This window comes from Microchirus variegatus (assembly GCF_963457635.1).
Source record: "Microchirus variegatus genome assembly, chromosome: 5".
NCBI classification, from domain to species: Eukaryota; Metazoa; Chordata; class Actinopteri; order Pleuronectiformes; family Soleidae; genus Microchirus; species Microchirus variegatus.
The window spans coordinates 17097811-17116880 of NC_139806.1; the positions used below are offsets into that span (position 1 = coordinate 17097811).

General features: G+C 38.3%; 2 protein-coding genes across 2 annotated transcripts; both read right to left on the reverse strand.

Moving 5' to 3' along the window:
• Nucleotides 1–746: 746 nt before the first annotated feature.
• LOC310927471 (G-protein coupled receptor 55) lies at nucleotides 747–3366 on the reverse strand (the record flags this gene model as incomplete). The annotated part of the gene is made up of 2 exons (XM_083889766.1): nucleotides 747–953; nucleotides 2638–3366. The coding sequence occupies 2 exons, from the start codon at nucleotides 3364–3366 to the stop codon at nucleotides 747–749; spliced, it is 936 nt and encodes a 311-aa protein (XP_083745892.1).
• Nucleotides 3367–7725: 4359 nt separating this feature from the next.
• snorc (secondary ossification center associated regulator of chondrocyte maturation) lies at nucleotides 7726–15521 on the reverse strand (the record flags this gene model as incomplete). Its single annotated transcript, XM_083889422.1, has 3 exons — nucleotides 7726–7835; nucleotides 7935–8102; nucleotides 15449–15521. The coding sequence occupies 3 exons, from the start codon at nucleotides 15519–15521 to the stop codon at nucleotides 7726–7728; spliced, it is 351 nt and encodes a 116-aa protein (XP_083745548.1).
• Nucleotides 15522–19070: the final 3549 nt, after the last annotated feature.

Consider the following 19070-nt stretch of genomic DNA (forward strand, 5'->3'; position numbering starts at 1 on the left):
ACTATCGTAAAAAAACAATGAATTAACAGAGCTTTATTACAACTTTCATTACACCTTACACACCATTGCACACGTATGAAGTTATTTAAAAAAAAAAAAATAACAACGTCAAAAAGGTATACGTTACATTTTCTTTTTACATATTTAATGCCATCATTTATTTATTTACAACGCAGTTACTGTTAAGACCTTTTAACTAAGGACGCATTAGAAACAATGCAGTCAGTTTCTAACTCTAAAACTGCTGTCAGCTGCCTTTAGTTGCCTTGTCGTTCATATCAGAGCTATTATGATTTGTTATATGTACTCTACCTGTATTCAATGTATTTGAAACCCACAACTGATTGATGTCAGTGTTTGTGGGATTTGTTTGATTTGATCAACATACAAGGACATTTACATACAGTATATATACATTTCTTTCTTTATTATTAGTTGTGTCTCTTAAAGGTATCTTTCGAATCAGTCTGGTCCCCGATATGAAGTGGCTGATTATATTCTTGCATTTCACACAAGAAAAAGAAAAGAAAACAAGATGGAGACTGGCTTCCTGTCTCTGGACCAAATCGTCTTCTGTCTTTGCCGTTCTCACAGCTCTCTGCCACCTACTGTATCCTGCATGGCACGCTTTTCTCATCAACCACTGAACGTACTCTGACTCTTCTTTAGTTTCACTGACCTGCTTAACACCCACGCAGCCAGATCTTGTTTAATTTAACGGAGAACAGTCCTCTTGAGTCCTCTGTTCAAAGCTCTGACGTGCTGAAGGTGGCTCGTTTTTGGCTGATCACTGACCTCCTGAAGGTGTCTTTGGTGCTCCTCACCTCATGTGCGATGAAGTAGTAGCACAGAGCGTCCAGACAGCAAGTGATATTTGACAAACACATGGCGACCTGTATGAACAGGCTGATCCCGGTCTTAGAACCACAGTTCTGGATGACTTCTTGGTGTACCTGGAATAATGAAGGGTTAGAGGTACATTAATAAACTATCCTCTCTTTTTTTAGGGGGGCGGGATAATTTCTCCAGTGTTGTCAACATTATAATTTGTGTGTGTAGGATCTGTCTGGCATACACTACCGTTCAAAAGTTTGGCATTACCTACACAATTTTTGTGTTTTCCATTAAAAGTCACACTTTTATTCATCAAAAGAGTTGGAAAAATTAATAGAAAATATAGTCAAGACAAACTTTTTTCAGCTGTTGTACAAGGGTTTTCTAATCATCCAATAGCCTTCTAACGCGATTAGCAAACACAATGAACCATTAGAACACTGTAAATAGGCCTCTATACACCTATGTACATATTCCATTATAAACCAGACGTTTGCAGCTAGAATAGTCGTTTACCCCATTAACAATGTATAGAGTATATTTCTGATTCATTTAATGTTATGTTCATTGGAGAAAAAATATTTTCCTTCAAAAAATAAGGACATTTCTAAGTGACCCCAAACTTTTGAACGGTAGTGTACATTCAGAACACATTCATTTCTAGTCCACCAGACCCACAGATCTCTCTGCAGCCATTCACACGTCCTCCTTTTGTCTGTGAGGCCGTGACTGGATTAGAAAGAACTGTAACAAACAGAAGACTCTGCTCAGCCCTCCCTCTCCAAAGCGTGCCAGGGAAGCAGAACCGTTTGTGTGTCATAAATGATATTTGTTCTCCAACTTCAAAACATGAAACACACTTTCTGGTTGGATTGTCCGTTCAGACTGATGTAGAAACACGCATTGTCGGGCCTCCATAAAGTGAGGTCGTTACCTAAAGTACATACAAAAGGCTTGATCTAAGGTCATTAAAACTAAAACATACACAAACATACGTATTAGTACATTCAGTTTCTGCCAATAATCCCTTATAAATGTTACACACTCGACCAGGGGTGTCAAATGTGCGGCCTGTTCAGATACCTGTGTATATAAATACACTACCGTTCAAAAGTTTGGGGTCACTTAGAAAGGTCCTTATTTTTGAAGGAAAAGCACTCTACACATTGTTAATGTGGTAAACGACTATTCTAGCTGCAAACGTATGTTTTTTAATGAAATATGTACATAGGTGTTTAGAGGCCCATTTGCAGCAACCATCTCTGCAGTGTTCTTAGTTAGAAGGCTATTAAATGATTAGAAAACCCTTGAAAACCATTGTGCAATGATGTTAGCACAGCTACAGTTTTGCTGGTTCTCTGACGAAAGCAAAGTTTAAAGGGCAAAATTATTATTTAGAATATAAATCATCATTTCTAATCTTGTCAATGTCTTGACTATATTTTCTATTCACTTTGCAACTCTTTTGATAAATAAAAGTGTGACTTTTAATGTAAAACACAAAAAAATTGTATAGGTGACCCCAAACTTTTGAACGGTAGTGCATGTTATGCCTTCGTAGATCGACTGTGATCTGTACGTTGTAATGCACACGTGTAAATGGTCAACTTAGGCTTATAATTGTTGAAATTGCACTTGTTTTTGCCAAGACATTATAGGTTATTTAAATATGTTTAAATGAATGTAGAACAAAGGGAAATATTTGGATGGTCTGGCCCACTTGAGATCAAATTGCACTGTATGTAGCCCCGGAACTATAATGAGTTTAACACCCAGACTTCAAAATGGTGTAGTTTCTCTTACCAGGAACTGCAGGAAGATAGCGAGGTGGCTCGGTGTGAATGGCACCAGGAAGGCACTCAGGCTGCTGTAGATGATCTTCACACAGGCGCGGCTCTGAGGGCTGTGCTGCCCAGACTGCTGCAGCGCCCAGATGGTCTGAACGGAACAGTAAACCACCACCAGTGCAGGCAGCAGGAACCCAAACACCTGCAGAGAGATGATCACCGGAGGGCTCCAGCCCTTCTCTGAAAACCTGTGAAAGCAGTGGAAGTCTGTGGGTCCGTTCTCCCTGAAGCGGTAGATGACTGGTGAGAGCACGGCCAACACCAGCACCCACACCCCCACACAGGTCACCAGAGCAGCTGTGGGTGAACGCAGCTGCTTGGCTTTGAAAGGGTGACGGATGGCAACCCATCGGTCCACGGCTATACACATGATTGTGTAGATGCTACCATATATACCAACAAAGTACAGGCTTTCCAAGACTGAACAGAGAGTCTGGAGCTTTGCAGACCACAGGTGATTGGCGGCGTGCATTTTGAAGGGAAGAGGGAAGAGGAGGAGCAGGTCCATTAGAGCCAAGCTGGTCATGTAAGTGGTCGACTCGGTCCGTTTTTGCAGAAAGACACAGAACACCAAAAGAGCAACAACATTCAGGATCAGACCAAAGATGAATATTGGTATGTAGATGACCAGCTCCAGATATTTCATCAGGTGGTCTACTCCGTCGAATGAACAGTTGGCTGTCATGGTGGCACTGCAAGAAAAGAGATTTGATTTGAACATTTCTGTCGCAATTTCAACGTCAAGCTCAAACGTGTGTGAGAAGAAGCTTAGTTTCCTGTCAATGCACTTCACACAGAAACAGAGCTCAGATACACCGTGTACCAAACCCTATGAAACCTATTAGGTGTGTGTGTGTGTGTGTGTGTGTGTGTGTGTGTGTGTGTGTGGGAGCAAGAGCTGCTTTTGTGTCAGCTTTCTCATGCGAAGGCCACAGGCAATTACTCAGAGAATGAAGTTAAATCACAATGTTGTTGTTGTTTTTTTTTAAATCTAGAAGTAATGACTCAGATCTGTATTGTTATTAGAAAATGGTCATGTTTGGAAAAAAGAAGCACAATCAACTTTCGATGCGTCAGATTAGACACCTGCAGCTATACAGTGTTTTCACTCTCTGCATATTTCACATAGACAGTCTTGACTTTATTGTTTAATGACTAGTCGATAATTAATAACAAAAAAATTGTGCTAAAAGATTTGTAATACAAACTAATGCAGTATCTCTGAGGTGTTTTACTGTGATCTACATTTTCATAAAAAGTCATAAAAAGTCTACTGGACTGCGTGATGATAATTAAATAGATATAAAATGATTTATTTTAATTTAATTTATTTTGCATTTAAAGTGTAAAACACATAACTACACTTACATTCAGCTCATTAGAATTTTAAAGCAACAATTAAAAAAGTCCCACCTGGTGCTGAATTCTTGACAGGGGGAAAGAAAGTGTGAAATGTGATCACGTCTTCACATCATAGACGTCAGCCTCTCCTGTTACTGTTTTGACAGTGTCTGCCAGACTATCAGTGGCAGACGCACTTCTGCTTTCGCTACCTTTGTTGTTTCATCACCACTTCCTGAGTCACGCCACACGCCATGCGTGTGTTTTCAGATTTCGGACATTCTTCGAGACTGTGTGTCGAATAAAACAGGGACCTTAGAGCACTCTAAGAAAGTGTGACGGGCAAAATGTATTCGCTTTTTGACATTGCATGGGAATGATGATCAGTTGATTAATCACAATTATTCCTTTGGGTGACTAAAAGTCATTTTAGTCAACATCAAATGTACAATTGGCTGAAAATTAAAAAACACAAAGACACAAACTGTTCATAATCTGCAATAGTTATTAATTACTTTTAATATTTGTACATTCATGCTACGCCTCTGTAGGTTGTAGTCACAGCTTTGAAGTGAACATTTTTTAAAGTTAACTTTTATTTTTACAAGTGAAGCCTTCACTAAATCAGTTATGAAATCAAATCAAATTGAGGAAATTGCAGTGCTGGCTCACATCTCTCACAAGATCTTCTCTGTAAGATTGTGGTGTATATTTCCTCTGAGTCGAACTTCCATCATTGTTTGAATATTCACCGCACCTTGTGACAACAGATCTAACAGATCTAAACAGAAGATTTAATGTGAATTTAATGTGTGGTATCTGAAGGTTTCCTGGTTTCAGATGCTGACAATGAAATTTCAAGAGCTGTTGATGGTGATGATTGTGGAGATCACTTTGAATATACCAGTCAAAAACTGTGATTCATTTACAGACAGTTAAGGCCATTAATGTACGACAGTGTTTTGGTTCCGTGTGGACGGAATTATTTCCTGAAAACATCTTTTTTGACAACGGCAAAGAAAAATATAGTTTTTTGCCGTTTCCATGCAGATGTGGACTATAGTGTGCAATGATATGATCTGACTTGTCATGTCTTTTTTTTCCTGTAAATGCCAGTGAAGCCACTAGTGCCACACCACCACCTACTGTTGAGAATGAGGTAAAAGTCAGTCAACTCTGTCGGACAAAATGCAAATATCTCTTATTTTAAAATCACATTTTCCATTTCTGATAATGGCTTTCTTTGGAGACACAGTCACTTAAGACTCACTGACAAAACACTGTTGTTGAAGCAGCCGACCGTGCTGAAAACCTCTCCATTAAATCTGAATATGAATTTTTTTTCCTGTTTATTGTCATGATCATGTGTATTTTGGGTGTGTTTATGTAGTTAATCCTCCCTGACAGAGGGAGGTGCTGCTCCTGTTATGTTGTGTCTTCCCTTGATTTTTGCAGGTGGTGAGTGGAGATGCTGATTGGCCAAAAGCTGCTGGAGATGTAGGGGTGGGGTGGGTAGCCATTTTGTTTTTCCCCCCTCCTGTTTTATGTTAGGGAGGCAGGTAAGAGTTCTGTATTTTCTTTCACTATTTATTTTTGTAATAATGGTAATTTTGTTTTTTCTGTTGATAGAGATGTAGTTTGTTATTTTGGCCTTGCTCACCCTGAAGTTTTAAACTACCATTTGTTTAAAATATATTTGTTGGACTGCAACTTTTGGTCTCTGGGATGTGGGAGAAAGGGCTTTTATGTTACGCTCAGGTTACCCCCAGGCCCAGGCATAACAATTATTCTCAACTGTTCTCTGTTGCATTTTTGAGTACCATAAAATTCCACAAAATGTAAAGAAAATATTCTTTTTTTCCATAAATATAACTTTGCTTATTCTTGTGTTTTATTTGGTATTTTCATGCTTCAATTTATGTTTCATGAATTTGTTCTTACTGTCTGCTTTTAATGCCGTGTATCTGTCATGCTTTTATTTTGGAAAGCACTTTGGTCAACAGCGGGTTGTTGTAAAGGGCTATAGAAATAAAGTACATTACATTAAAGCAAGCACATAAGAAAAACAAATAGACATTTGGCACCAGGTTTATTTGTATTAACTTATTTAAATTTGCATATCAAAGTAAAACATGTAATAATAATAAAGGAAAAACATTAGGCAGTGAAATTACCATGGCAACATCCTAATAAAAAAAGGAAGGATAACAAAACAGAAAACAACATGAACAAGTAGACGGGTGCTGAATTACTCAAATATCTAAATATTTTGCATTAATTTTACTTTTATGCACAGAGCAAAAGACAGAACTATTTTTCTAACATAAGTTTCCTCTTGTGGTTAACACACACGCACCCACACACTCTCAATTCAGTGCACATCACACATTCATGCACACTCCTATTTACTGTACTGCAGTTCAAACCCAGCTGTTTACGTTCATGAAAGAAGGTGCCTTTTTTTTTTTTTTTTTATAAAAAGACGTTTCATCTGATTTTCTCTCCACAAATGTTTGTTCATGGCGAAATATAACCTTCAAAACATGTCCATGGGTGACACCAGGGACAATATTATATTAGTAAAGTAATTGTGAACGACTAAATACTCCCCGGTGTGTGTGTGCAAACAAACGCACTCGCACTTCATGCACAAACACACGCAGCACATTATGCACCGAACTCTTAAGCCAAGAAATCAAAACTGGTGACAAACATTTAAAAGGCAAACAGAGCTTGCATAATGTCTTATGGGTGGGGGGGGGTTGTATGGACATGGTTCAGTTTCCACTGGAAGAGCCAGCCAGTTTCTAACATTAAATCATCAGGTATAAAGTAGACCTGTTTGTGTGTTTACAGGGGGAAATCTGTAAATAGAGGGACCTGCCACAGTTTTCAGCATCTATGGCAAAGCAGAGACTCGCCGCTCATCTTTGAAAAGAAGATGAGGAAGGAGTCAAACGATTGAGGTGAAACACACACACACACACACACGTCTCTGTATAGCTGTGAGGACACTTCTTAAAAATATGCATTCACCAGCCGCTTAACCATTACCAAGTAACCAAGTAAATGCCTGAACCAGCCATTCCTCAATCTCATCTCTCAGATCAATTAGAAATAATATGGTTATTTGATACTCACTTACAAAACAGAACATTTAAGTCTTTTTTATTATTATTTATATTTTATTCTAAACATAATTCTACCCTTAAAGGTGCCATATGTAAAAATGTGGCCAAAAACGGTTACTCCATTCAAATTCAAAATACCAAGGTCTTTTAGGATTCGTTTTCTGACGTAACTGGCAACCCGTGGTTGCTCGGCAGCTCAGACGCTACTGACTGCAATGATTGGTAGACGGCGGTAGGTGGCGCCACATGGCAAAACATGATTTCAAAACATAAACATGATTTTTTTTAATGCAAATATTTTGGCTGTACTTTTGTTGTTGGTGAGTTCAGTTTGTTACATGAACATTATTCCTCAGTCTCTGTGACATATAAGGAGGATTTTATGGCCAGTTGCTTTAGATTTATTACATAATGCACCTTTAAACCTACAATGAAGCCCTCAAAAAGTGTGTGCTCACAATGATGGTTTTGAATCTGAACGTGTCCTCACAACCAGCTCGAGACATTTACCCACACACACCCCCCCCCCCCCCCCCCCCCCACACACACACAAACACACACACACATTCACCCTAAGATGCGGTGAACTTTCTCAATGTGATGACGACGAGGGCGAGGAGGACAGATGCTCCCAGGAACACTGCTATAACAATGGCTGTGATGGCTCCTGGCCCCAGCACTCCTGCACACACACACACACACACACACAATGTTGTGTTAATCACATGAACACATGATTGTAAGTAAATGTGGTGCTAGACAGATTCAGAGTCAGTCTTACCTTCGTCCTCGTCCATGGTCAGGGAGTGTGTGATGTCCTCGTAGTCGATGGTGAAGGACTGCTCTGTCATGTCTTGAAAGGGGTCTTTGGTGGTGACGTCGCTGGGTGGCTCTCCGGACATAGTGTCCTGGTTGTCCCTGGTTGTTAAGACGGTGTCTGCAGCAGTGTCTACAGGACAAGAACAAGGAAAAACAAATCACATGAGCCTCTGTTTAAAGGTCCAGTCTGTAACATTTAGGAAGGTTTAATGGCAGAAATTGAATATACTTGTATAAGTGTATACATACTTTTAAGTGACAATTGTTGTCAGCTTTGTTTAAACCACTTAAACCTAATGTATAAACCAACAAAAGAGGAGGAAATTGCAGAAAAAGATGAAGTGTGGAGAGAGTTGGTATTTAACCCTTTAACACCTAAGCCTCAAAATATTCGTCTGCACGTTTTTTTTTTTTTTTTTTTGCTTATTTTAACCATAAAAGGACCAGAAAATGTCCTGGAAGTGAGTTCTTTTGCTCATTTTTCCAGATAATCAATATCGGGATGTTATTTCCAATGTACTGCATGTTAAAATGGCGTATTAACGGTTGAAAATTAACACCATAGTTGTAGTTTTTAAACACCATAGTTGTACACAAACACTAGATTTTGCGTGTGAAATGTAAAAAATATAAAACATTTAATATAACATTTGTTTGAGTTTTTGTCTCAATGTCCAAAAACAAGCCAAAAAATGGAAACTATGTTTAGGCGTTTTTCCAACTCTATCCTCTATTTTGACAAAGACGCTGATTCGCCTGCTTCCTGCAACAGCACGAGTGAAATTACCGTAATAACCACATGTTGACTTTGACGTGCAACTTCTTGCACGCTGGAATCTTTCCAATAGCACAAACCGTCACATAATTGCGGTAATGCAAACTTGTCGTCTTCGATGCGCTCTGTGTTAAAGGGTTAAAGGTCACTGTAGTTCCCTGATGCACTTGGAAAAAGAAAGTGTCTGAGGACGAGTCGTCTGTTTACGTTCTCACCATTAAACGTCACTGATTTCCACACACTGAACCTTTAATGTGGACGTGAAATCACTGATTGCTTGCAAGTGTCAATTTAAGTGCGTGTTTTCTCAAAGCTGTAGTTTCACTGGCAGAGCGCACACAGCAAAACATGCTGTAACACGGCCTCATCTGTAGTGACTCCAACAGCCTCTCTCTTGTCTCAGTGGGTTAACGACTCCGACCTGGGCATAAGGACGTCTTTGTAGAGGATGAACATTTTGTCCATTTGAGCTTTAGGTCGCCTCTGCACATTTCTCTTTTTTAACCAATCTCAAGTTATTAAAGGAGTCATATTATACCCTATTTCTCCAAGTTAACCTAGTTCCCTGGTGTCCTAATGAACATGTCTGTGACATGCTTTGGTCAAAATACCAAAAGGATGAAGCACCACAACAGTTCAATCACCCTGCCAAAACAGTCCTGTTCAGAACACTCTGTTTAGTAGTATCTCTTTAGGTCCACCTTAAAAATAAAACAATAATTAAAAAAACTAAAACGTTACTTAAGAGACAGGAAATGACATCAGCCACAGAGGCTACTGGGAGCTAACAGCAGTTAGCATTTGGAAAAGTGATCATTTGCAGGCTCTAGCAGGCACATTGCTGTCATATATAACATGTATCCACTGGAGAGATAAATCCTCTGAGGCTGGAAGTTTGTGTAGAACTCTGTGCTGCACTGTGGAGCCAAGAATAGAACTTTTCGCGGACTTCCGGTTTACGGATACCGTTGCCCTCGCCAGCACTCTCACATGTTTTACGGACAAAGCGGAACTCCGCGAGAGAACAATTCCAGGAATTTAGCACATTGTGACGTCTCAGTGAGCGCGGAAGTCAACATCGCGTGTTTTATCTCCTGTACTTAAAGGAGGACCACAAAAACATGAGTGAGTCATCTTTTTTCACACTTTGCCGACTGATATAAGGATTTAAATGATTAAAAAGTTGATTTTGCATAATATGGGACCTTTATTTATTTATTTTAAAGAATAATTTAAATGTAGTGTGTGACTTTTAAATGTAAACAAACCGTTAGTTCCCACAATGCAGAAGCCCTGCATAAAAAGCTCTAGATGATGCTGTACTTATGTTACCTGGTGACATTGCTTGTGCTGCACACAGGAAGTGATTGATTTTATGTCAAGACAGAAGTAGGCAACAGTATCATTGTGCTGGTAAAGCAAGATGGCTGCAAACAAGTTGGAGTGTGACCAAAAACACAACAAAAGGGCCCACGAAAAGATTTAGAAAACCCTCCCCATCATTTAAGTTTGACAGGATAAATGCTGCTTATCCCCGCCCGTCCCTGTGCACCCCGTGTGTACACACAAACACTCCCTAGTCAGATCTGTGTTTTCAGATGAAGGATGCAGCATACTAATGAGGTTACATCCACAAAGACCATACAGATGTTGAATAATAACATCAACAGCAGCAAAATAAATCACCAATAGTTATGCACGGTAACGTTAAACCAAGATATGAGAGATTCATTCCCTGCCAGTGTAGATCTATCAAGCGTCTGTTCTCTTTCCATCACCAAACTGCAGTCCAACATTTCTGCCCTCTGAGCATGAAGTTACCCTGAGACTTTTCACACCTCAGCCGGAGCCAGAGAAACCAGGTCTCTCCTCAAGACCACAATCCTGTTCCCTAACACAACTCAATGAAGCCCAATAAAAACGCCTCTGTGACTGCGATTGTGTCACTTCTCAAGGATTAGTTTTTTTTAGTCACAAAGAGATAAAATGTAGAACATGCAGTCAAATGTGCAGGTGTTATGTCACAGTGCAGGCTTTGTACAAACTTGCCTTCATATGATATAGTCCCTTTACCTCTTTTTAACTTATGCTTTATACCTTTTTGTGATAGAAAATCACAGTGTGTAGTGATGTGTGTGAACACTTAACAGTGTCTTCTTGGTAGTCTTGTAGAAGTAGTGATACTTGAGTAAAAGTACCATACCAGGAAATGAATGGTAGAAATTTTAATCACTTTTTATCATATTACTTCAGTGAAAGTCTTAAAGTATATGACATTTACTGTACTGAAGTATCAAAAGTTAAGTGAGGGGATTAGGATTGAGCCAGGATGGCTTAGTGGTCGGGTGAGTTGTCTTTCAACTGGAAGGTTGTGGGTTAAATTCCTGCCCCTGCTAGTCTATATGTGTCCTTGGGCAATACACTTAACCCCATGTTGCAGCATGTGAATGGGTATGAAAGATGTGTGAATGACAACAATACGTAACGCAGCTCATAGAGTCTAGAAAAGCTCTATATAAATACAGACCATAACCAACTCTTCTTCTTCTGATTTTATTTGGTAGTAACGAGTAACAAAGACAGTTAGAAAGACTAGGAAATGTAGTGGAGTAAAAAATATAAATATAAATACATTTTTTTACACTAACAGAGTATTTGTACTTTGTATTATAATAGTATTTGTGTGTGTATATATATAAATAAATGTTTAATAATAGAAATCTATGACATAAGAGTGACTAAAATAATTTTACCGTGGACACTGTGGGAAACTGAGAGGCTAATGCTTAAACTCCCACAATGTTTTCTCTATTTACTACTCTTATTTTTTTATTCATATTCCACAAATGAAAGAACAATCAAAACCATTAAATTGTTAAATAATACATTAAAAAAAAATGAAGTTTTTCTAGTGAAAAGGGGAAAAACAACTGTAAACAAAGTGACCCTAGCATCTGGTCTGACCCACACCAGCAATTACCATCCTTGTGGTAATTGGACAGACTTTGAAATCCAGTGGAACGGGGGGAAATTTTGATCCTTCGTCACCCAGAAAAAGCAAACTCTTCACTCACTCACAGGCCCACCCATTCACACGCACACACACACACACACACACACACACACACACACACACACACACACACACACACACACACACACACACACACACACACACACACACACACACACACACACACACACACACACACACACACACACACACCTGTCCTTGACTCGACTCATACCAACAAAACCATAATCCAAACATATTTACACTCATCTCATTTTTTTCTTACATATTTACTTGAGCGTGTCTGACGCCCTCAGTAAACTCCTTCACCCTGTGCCACAGCTTTCTTCCCTCTGTCGTTATCAAAATCACTTCATTGTCTCGAAGTGGGAAAAGATGACCGAGTCACCCATAAACATATGAAAGTGTCTTGTTAGTTATGCTATTTTTTTTTACCCCCCCCCAAAAGCTCTCTCAGCCCAGTGTGCAGCTTGTTGTCCAGGCTGGCTGACGGTCTGGAGGCCCGGGCCTGAGGCCAGCTCAGCCATCAATGAGGCCTTCAGCCGAGGGCACAAAAGGCAGCTTGTGCGGTCACACTGGGCGGCAGGACTGCAACCAGTAACAACCGGCCAGGCCCAAAGCAGGCAGCGGCTGGGCACTGCATGTCAAACAAACTTGTTTACTTAATAGTCTATGTGTGTGTGTGTGTGTTTAAAAGGCTGTGCCCTTATAGACAGCCTAAGAAGGCAAAAAATAATAACACCATGTTTTCCGTCGGTGTTTGTTTCCATGAGGAGTCGTTGACTCAAGCTCGTCATTCCTGTTGAATGGAATCAAGTTTACTGGAAGCTCCTGTGACTGATGTTCCCCCCACAGCCCCTCTCTATCAGCAACACCACTAATGTTCTAAATAAGTCATTTTAAAGGGTGATTTCACCCATTTTTTCCCACTTAGTTAAATGAAGAATGAACTTAAAATCATCAATCTTTTTTACTTATTTATTGGATTTTTTTCAGATCACTTACTCATAAAACTTGACAGGAAAACAGCAAAGAGCAGCATCGAAGGGCTTTTATTTTCTTTGAAGGAAGTGACTTTGATTTATATATTTATTTTCCAATCCCTACCTCCTCTGTTGTTGTGGGAATGAGACGTGTATCTCAGATCCACCACTGTCTGATGATCTGGAAATTAGTGGAAAAAACTGAAAAAAAAAAATGTTTTGGGTGAAGTGGCCCTTTAAGTATATTAATGCGTTAATTGGTATCTTTTTTTCCATGAAACCTAATTGCCATTGCTTTTGGTTGCCATGGTTCTGACTATTATGTATCGCTGCTGCTTAAATATTATTGTTTATGCACTAGTTTGACTCTTTATTTTCTCAGTTTGACTCTTTATTTTCTTAGTTTGACTCTTTATTTTCTCAGTTTTCAATCATCCTTTCACACTCACTTTAATCATGTCTTAATGCCTTAAGCTGCAGCCACATGATTGGCTGAATAGATATTTGTGCACCGATAAAGTAGTTTGTATTTTAATTAGTTTATCCCTCATTTTCGGTTAAATATGTTGTGTTATTACTTAGAGCTACAGCTGTTCCACACTAAGAGGAAAAAACTGAATTAGGAGCTTTGTTTATGAAGCCTGATTTTACTCTGAAAACACAGAAAGGCATTTATTTGTACCTCAGATGAGGCTCAGGATTTCACAGCAGCTAGAGAGACAACAAAGTGCATAGATGTGTGTGTGTGTGTGTGTGTGTGTGTGCGTGCGTGCGTGCGTGCGTGTGTGTGAAAAGCAACCAGGCCTAGCACTGAAATGAAACTTGATCCCTCGGTTATCTCCTCAGAAAGTGGCCACATATTTTACAGGAATATATTTGATAAATTACCAGTACATTTGTATGATGACTCACAGAGGACTAGGGTTTGGTTGCTAGAGAAAACGTCACATCTCGTGGTAAAATACGCTGATGAATCCTACGCTGTTTTGAGGAAGTTATTTCGATTGAGATCAAATGTGAGAAAGGATCACAATCTTTCAACTTCTTTCTTGACAATTTCTCATGATGAGTCATAAACGGACTCACCGGCATGTCACGCTGGTGCAGTCACATGGTTCATGGGAGGCTGAAAACACCATACACTGTACAACACATTCATATTAACACGTTTGTAACGTTACAAAAACGCCCCCGTGAGAAAATGGTTAATGTGCCGAAAAAAAAAAGTATTTCCGTGGATATTGTTTCCTCTTTAAAGTTGTACAGTTAATACAGAAATAATTAAAAATTTTTTAGGTCACACACTTTTTATGTGCTCACTCATCCACACATACTGGAAAATATAAAATTGGATTTCTGGAATAAACCCCTTCATTTAACACCCAAAACTCACCATAGTGACTAAGAATGGATTCATTAACCCTTAAAGGTGCGCACCAAGTACAAAAGCGAAGGAAAAATTATTTATTTGCATTTTTTATTATTTAATTTTATTTACTTATGATATCAATAACAGCAATCAATATATTTTTTTAAATTAGACCCTACAGTACTTACAAATACAGGCCTCTACCAAACGGTTGAGACGTCTGTTCATAATAAACCTGGTTTGCATAATTTATAAAGTACAACATTCAGAACAAGTCACATTAATTAAGTATTAGTAAGTTCAGCTCGATGCATTTTTCAATGAGATATAGTGACTTAAAGTGTGGTCGACCAAATGGTTGAGTAGCACCTTAAAGGGATACTAATCAAAATAAAACTGCGCAATAAATCTTTTTTCGGGCGTATTATTTTTGAGCTTAGCTTTAAGTCACCTTGTTGTGTATTTGTTGTCGTATTGACAGGGCGATTTAAATCCAAATAAAAAGGGTGAAAAAGGGGTTCTATATGCTTGATTTGAATCTTGAACAAATAAAGGTTGTATATGTAAATGTGTTTCCCTCTTATGCGTTGCATCCCCACTACTATCTACGTTCATATCTGGGCTTTGAGAGCTGTTCTGCTGTGAGATAGTTGTCTAATTTAAACATTAGAGGTGTGAACAAGGACAAAGAGGTGATTTTATCATTGCCAACACCTCCAAAATCTCTCCAAGCACACGGAATAAACCCTGCACCTGTGGATGAGCGGCTGCACAGACTCACTTCAGATAATCCAGAGTCAGAGGAGAGTGAGTGAGTGAGTGAGTGAGTGAGTGAGTGAGTGAGTGAGTGAGTGAGTTCTCAGTTTCATGCAAACAAACACCATGAAAGCAACCGAGTCATCCTGTTCGTCAAAGAGCAGCTTTCACAGCGCGCAACTGCAACAACTGCATCATTTACATCAGGCTGCAGACACGCTCACATCCAAACCTGTGTGTGTGTGTGTGTGGAAGAAAAATGACACGTATACACTCACACACCTGGATTTGAGACCAAAACATTGCCTGTTTATCTGCAAATAAACACTGAAGTAAAACATGTACATTTAGAAATCAACATATTTGAAATGTTTGGGTTCAGAAAACAGAAAAGCGATTTAAAATGGAGTTATTTCTGCTGTAATGACTCATAGGCCTTCTGTCCATTTACTGTAAACTGCACTGTGAACGTACAATATCACTGTCTTCCTCAAAATTACTGTCAACGCATGCTGTGACCAAACCCGCCATAAAATGACCTTAAAATCAACAGGTTTACCTGTGTGTATGAAGGCGACCTGGAGGCTGAGGAGCACCAGCAGGAACAGTCTGCAGATGCTGCTGTGAACCATGGTGGCTGTGATGGACAACTGTCAAGGCAGAGCAGAGCGCCTCCGAAACTCCTCAAGACGTGACTTGAAACGAGTGAATCACCCAGGCAGAGGAGCGCGAGAAGAGTACGGGGGAGCGCGGGAGTGGAGGGAAGGTAGGTGTATCTGAGGGGTGGTGCACAGGAGCGTCTGTGGACAGTGTGGACTTTGTGAGGACATCACCTCAGGACCAACCCACTCCAAAATTCCTGCAGCCACATACATAGCTGGGAATAAGGGGGTAAACAATCGGTGACCTTTACCACGTAGGAGCACAAAGGTCTATGTAAAGGTAGGGAGACACATAATTAGAAAAACAGTAAACACAGAACACAGTTGCAAGTACGCTATAATATGGATCAGACACAATTTATATAATAAATAAAATAAAGGTTTTTGACCATTTTTGGATGACATACTACACAATGACGTTTTTGACCAATTTTGGACGTCATACTATACTATGACGTTGACCAATTTTGACAATTTTTGGAAGACATACTATACTATGACGTTCTTGACCAATTTTGACAATTTTTGGACGACATACTATACTATGACTTTTTTGACAATTTTTGACAATTTTTGGACAACATACTATACTATGACTTTTTTGACCATTTTTGGATGACATACTATGACGTTTTTGACCAATTTTGACAATTTTTGGACCACATACTATACTATGACTTTTTGGTCAAATTGTGAAAGACATGCTATAGTATGACTTTTTGGTCAAACGACTTTTTCGTTTTATTTTCGGATGACATAGTATAGTATGACGTATTTGTCAAGTTTTGGACCGAAAAATTGTTTTTCAAAAAAATTGTCCGATTTTGGACGACATAGTATAGTATGTCGTTTTTGTCAAATTTTGGACCAAATTTGTTTTTTTAAACATGGTCACATTTTGGACGATATAGTGTAGTATGACGTACTACATAGTATAGTATGACGTTTTTGTCAAGTTTTGGATCGAAAAAATGTTTTTCAAAAAAAAATTTCAGATTTCGGACAACATAGTATAGTATGTCGTTTTTGTCAAATTTTGGACCAAAATCTTTTTTTTCAAAACATGGTCATATTTTGGACGACATAGTGTAGTATGACGTACTACATAGTATAGTATGACGTTTTTGTCAAATTTTGGACCAAATTTGTTTTTCAAAACATGGTCACATTTTGGACGACATAGTGTAGTATGACGTACTACATGGTATAGGATGACGTTTTTGTCAAGGTTTGGACCAAAAAAATGTTTTTCAAATAAAATTGTCAGATTTTGGACGACATAGTATAGTATGTCGTTTTTGTCAAATTTTGGACCGAATTTCTTTTTTAAAACATGGTCACATTTTGGACGACATAGTGTAGTATGACATCGAGGTCGACAACATCGTATAGTATGACGTTTGGTCACATTTTGGGGTTAAAAAAATGTTTTCAAAAAAATTGTCCGATTTTGGACGACGTAGTAAAGTATGACTTTTTGTCAAATTTTGGACCAATTTTTTTTTTTAAAAAAAAAGGTCAGATTTTGGACGAAATAGTGTAGTATGAGATTGAGGTCGACGACATGGTATAGTATGACGTTTTGGTGACATTTTGGGGTAAAAATAATCTTTTTTTGAAAATTGTCCAATTTTGGACGACATAGTATAGTAGGACGTTTGGGTCAAATTTTGGACCTAATAGTTTTTTTCAAAAAACGGTCACATTTTGGACGACATACTATACTATGACTTTTTTGACCATTTTTGGACAACATACTATATACTATGACGTTTTTGACTATTTTTGGACGACATACTACACAATGATGTTTCTAACCAATTTTGACTATTTTTGACAACATACTATAGTGACTTTTTTTACAATTTTTGGACGACATACTATACTATGACGTTCTTGACCAATTTTGACAATTTTTGGACAACATACTATAGTTTGACTTTTTTGTCAAATTTAGGACGACATAGTATAGAATGACTTTTTGGCCAAATTTTGGACGACATGCTAAAGTATGACTCTTTTGTCAAATATCGGACGACATGCTGTAGTATGACGTTTTTGTCAATTTGTGGACCAAAATATTGCATGTTAATGGACTGTTTGAGTATGCCGTAGAACCTGGAGAAATCCACACACACGGGGAGAACATCTCAACTACTTGCAGAAAGGCCCTTGTTCCAACCAGGGCTCAAACCCATGAAACCGGGTCTTTTTGCTTCAAAGGTGAGAGCGCTAACCACTACACCGACAGTGAGCCCGCTGCAAGTTGAGATGTTATCTCTAAATATCTGTTTTAATGTGTTTTCAATAAAATGCTTTATGTTGTTCAACCACATTTCAACTAATAGTGGTTAAATAATGCCTTTTTTTTTTTTTTTTTTACCACTGTTATGCATTTCCTACGAGATACATGTTTACAATTTACAATAAGGGTCCAAAAAACATTCAGTAATGGTTAACTATGGTTAATTGATGCTAATGAGGCACTTATTAAGGGTAAGGTCAGGTTACTCATGTTAAGTAATACCTTACATACAGCTAGGTAAGGGCTACCTGATGACATGCATGCACAGCATTAGTAAATGATTAATTAAGACCTAAATTAATTGTTTATTAATGCTCATCCAGGTAACATGAACACCATATAGTGAATGATTAATAGATGTTGTTACTGTTACTTAATACTTATTCACTCCATATAAACACCATTAGTAAATAATTACTAGAGTCATTATTAACGGCTTACTAATATATTAACTAATGTGTTAATTAATGCATACATAATGATTGCTAATTACGATATTGAACTTTAATTATGCTTAATCATTTATTATCTAACTTTAAGTGGTAAACATTAATTACATTATAAATGCATTTAATAATATGTTAAGTAATGCAAAGTAATACATAATAATGATTATTAATATATTATTAAGCAGTTAATTAATGCTTAATAATGTACTAACTTTAATTTAGGGACCCTTATTGTTAAGTGTTAGCCAGTAGTGTATAAAACTTTGAAGCAGTTAGTTTCAGTCTACACAAGTGTTTGCCAAACCTTAATATGGGGACCCACTTCTTGATGACAAACCACACATAATGTGAAGTGCACATAATACCATACAAACCTCACTGGTTTTCACTGTAAATTCACAAGTCCAAGTCAAATTTGAAAGGATTGTCTGAATGTGTTTGTATTCAGAAGACAAAAAAAAAGATTTTCTCTTAAGATGCTCTTAGATGAGTCACACAAGAATGGACTGATGTGCAACTGAAAATCCTTGGCCTCAGCTGTCGCTCCCACACAGAGACATCAAAAGATAGTACAATTACTCAGAATTTGAAACTGAATGGCTGCTTTGCACAGCAGCCATTTTAACAGATCACAGTGAGAAAATCAAAAGGTTTAAAAATAAACAAATGAATGTAGATGATGGCAGTCTACCACGGCGCTTCCTCAGTTGCGGGGTCCACACCGTGATTCACTGTCACATGTTCCTCACTTCCATGAACTGAACA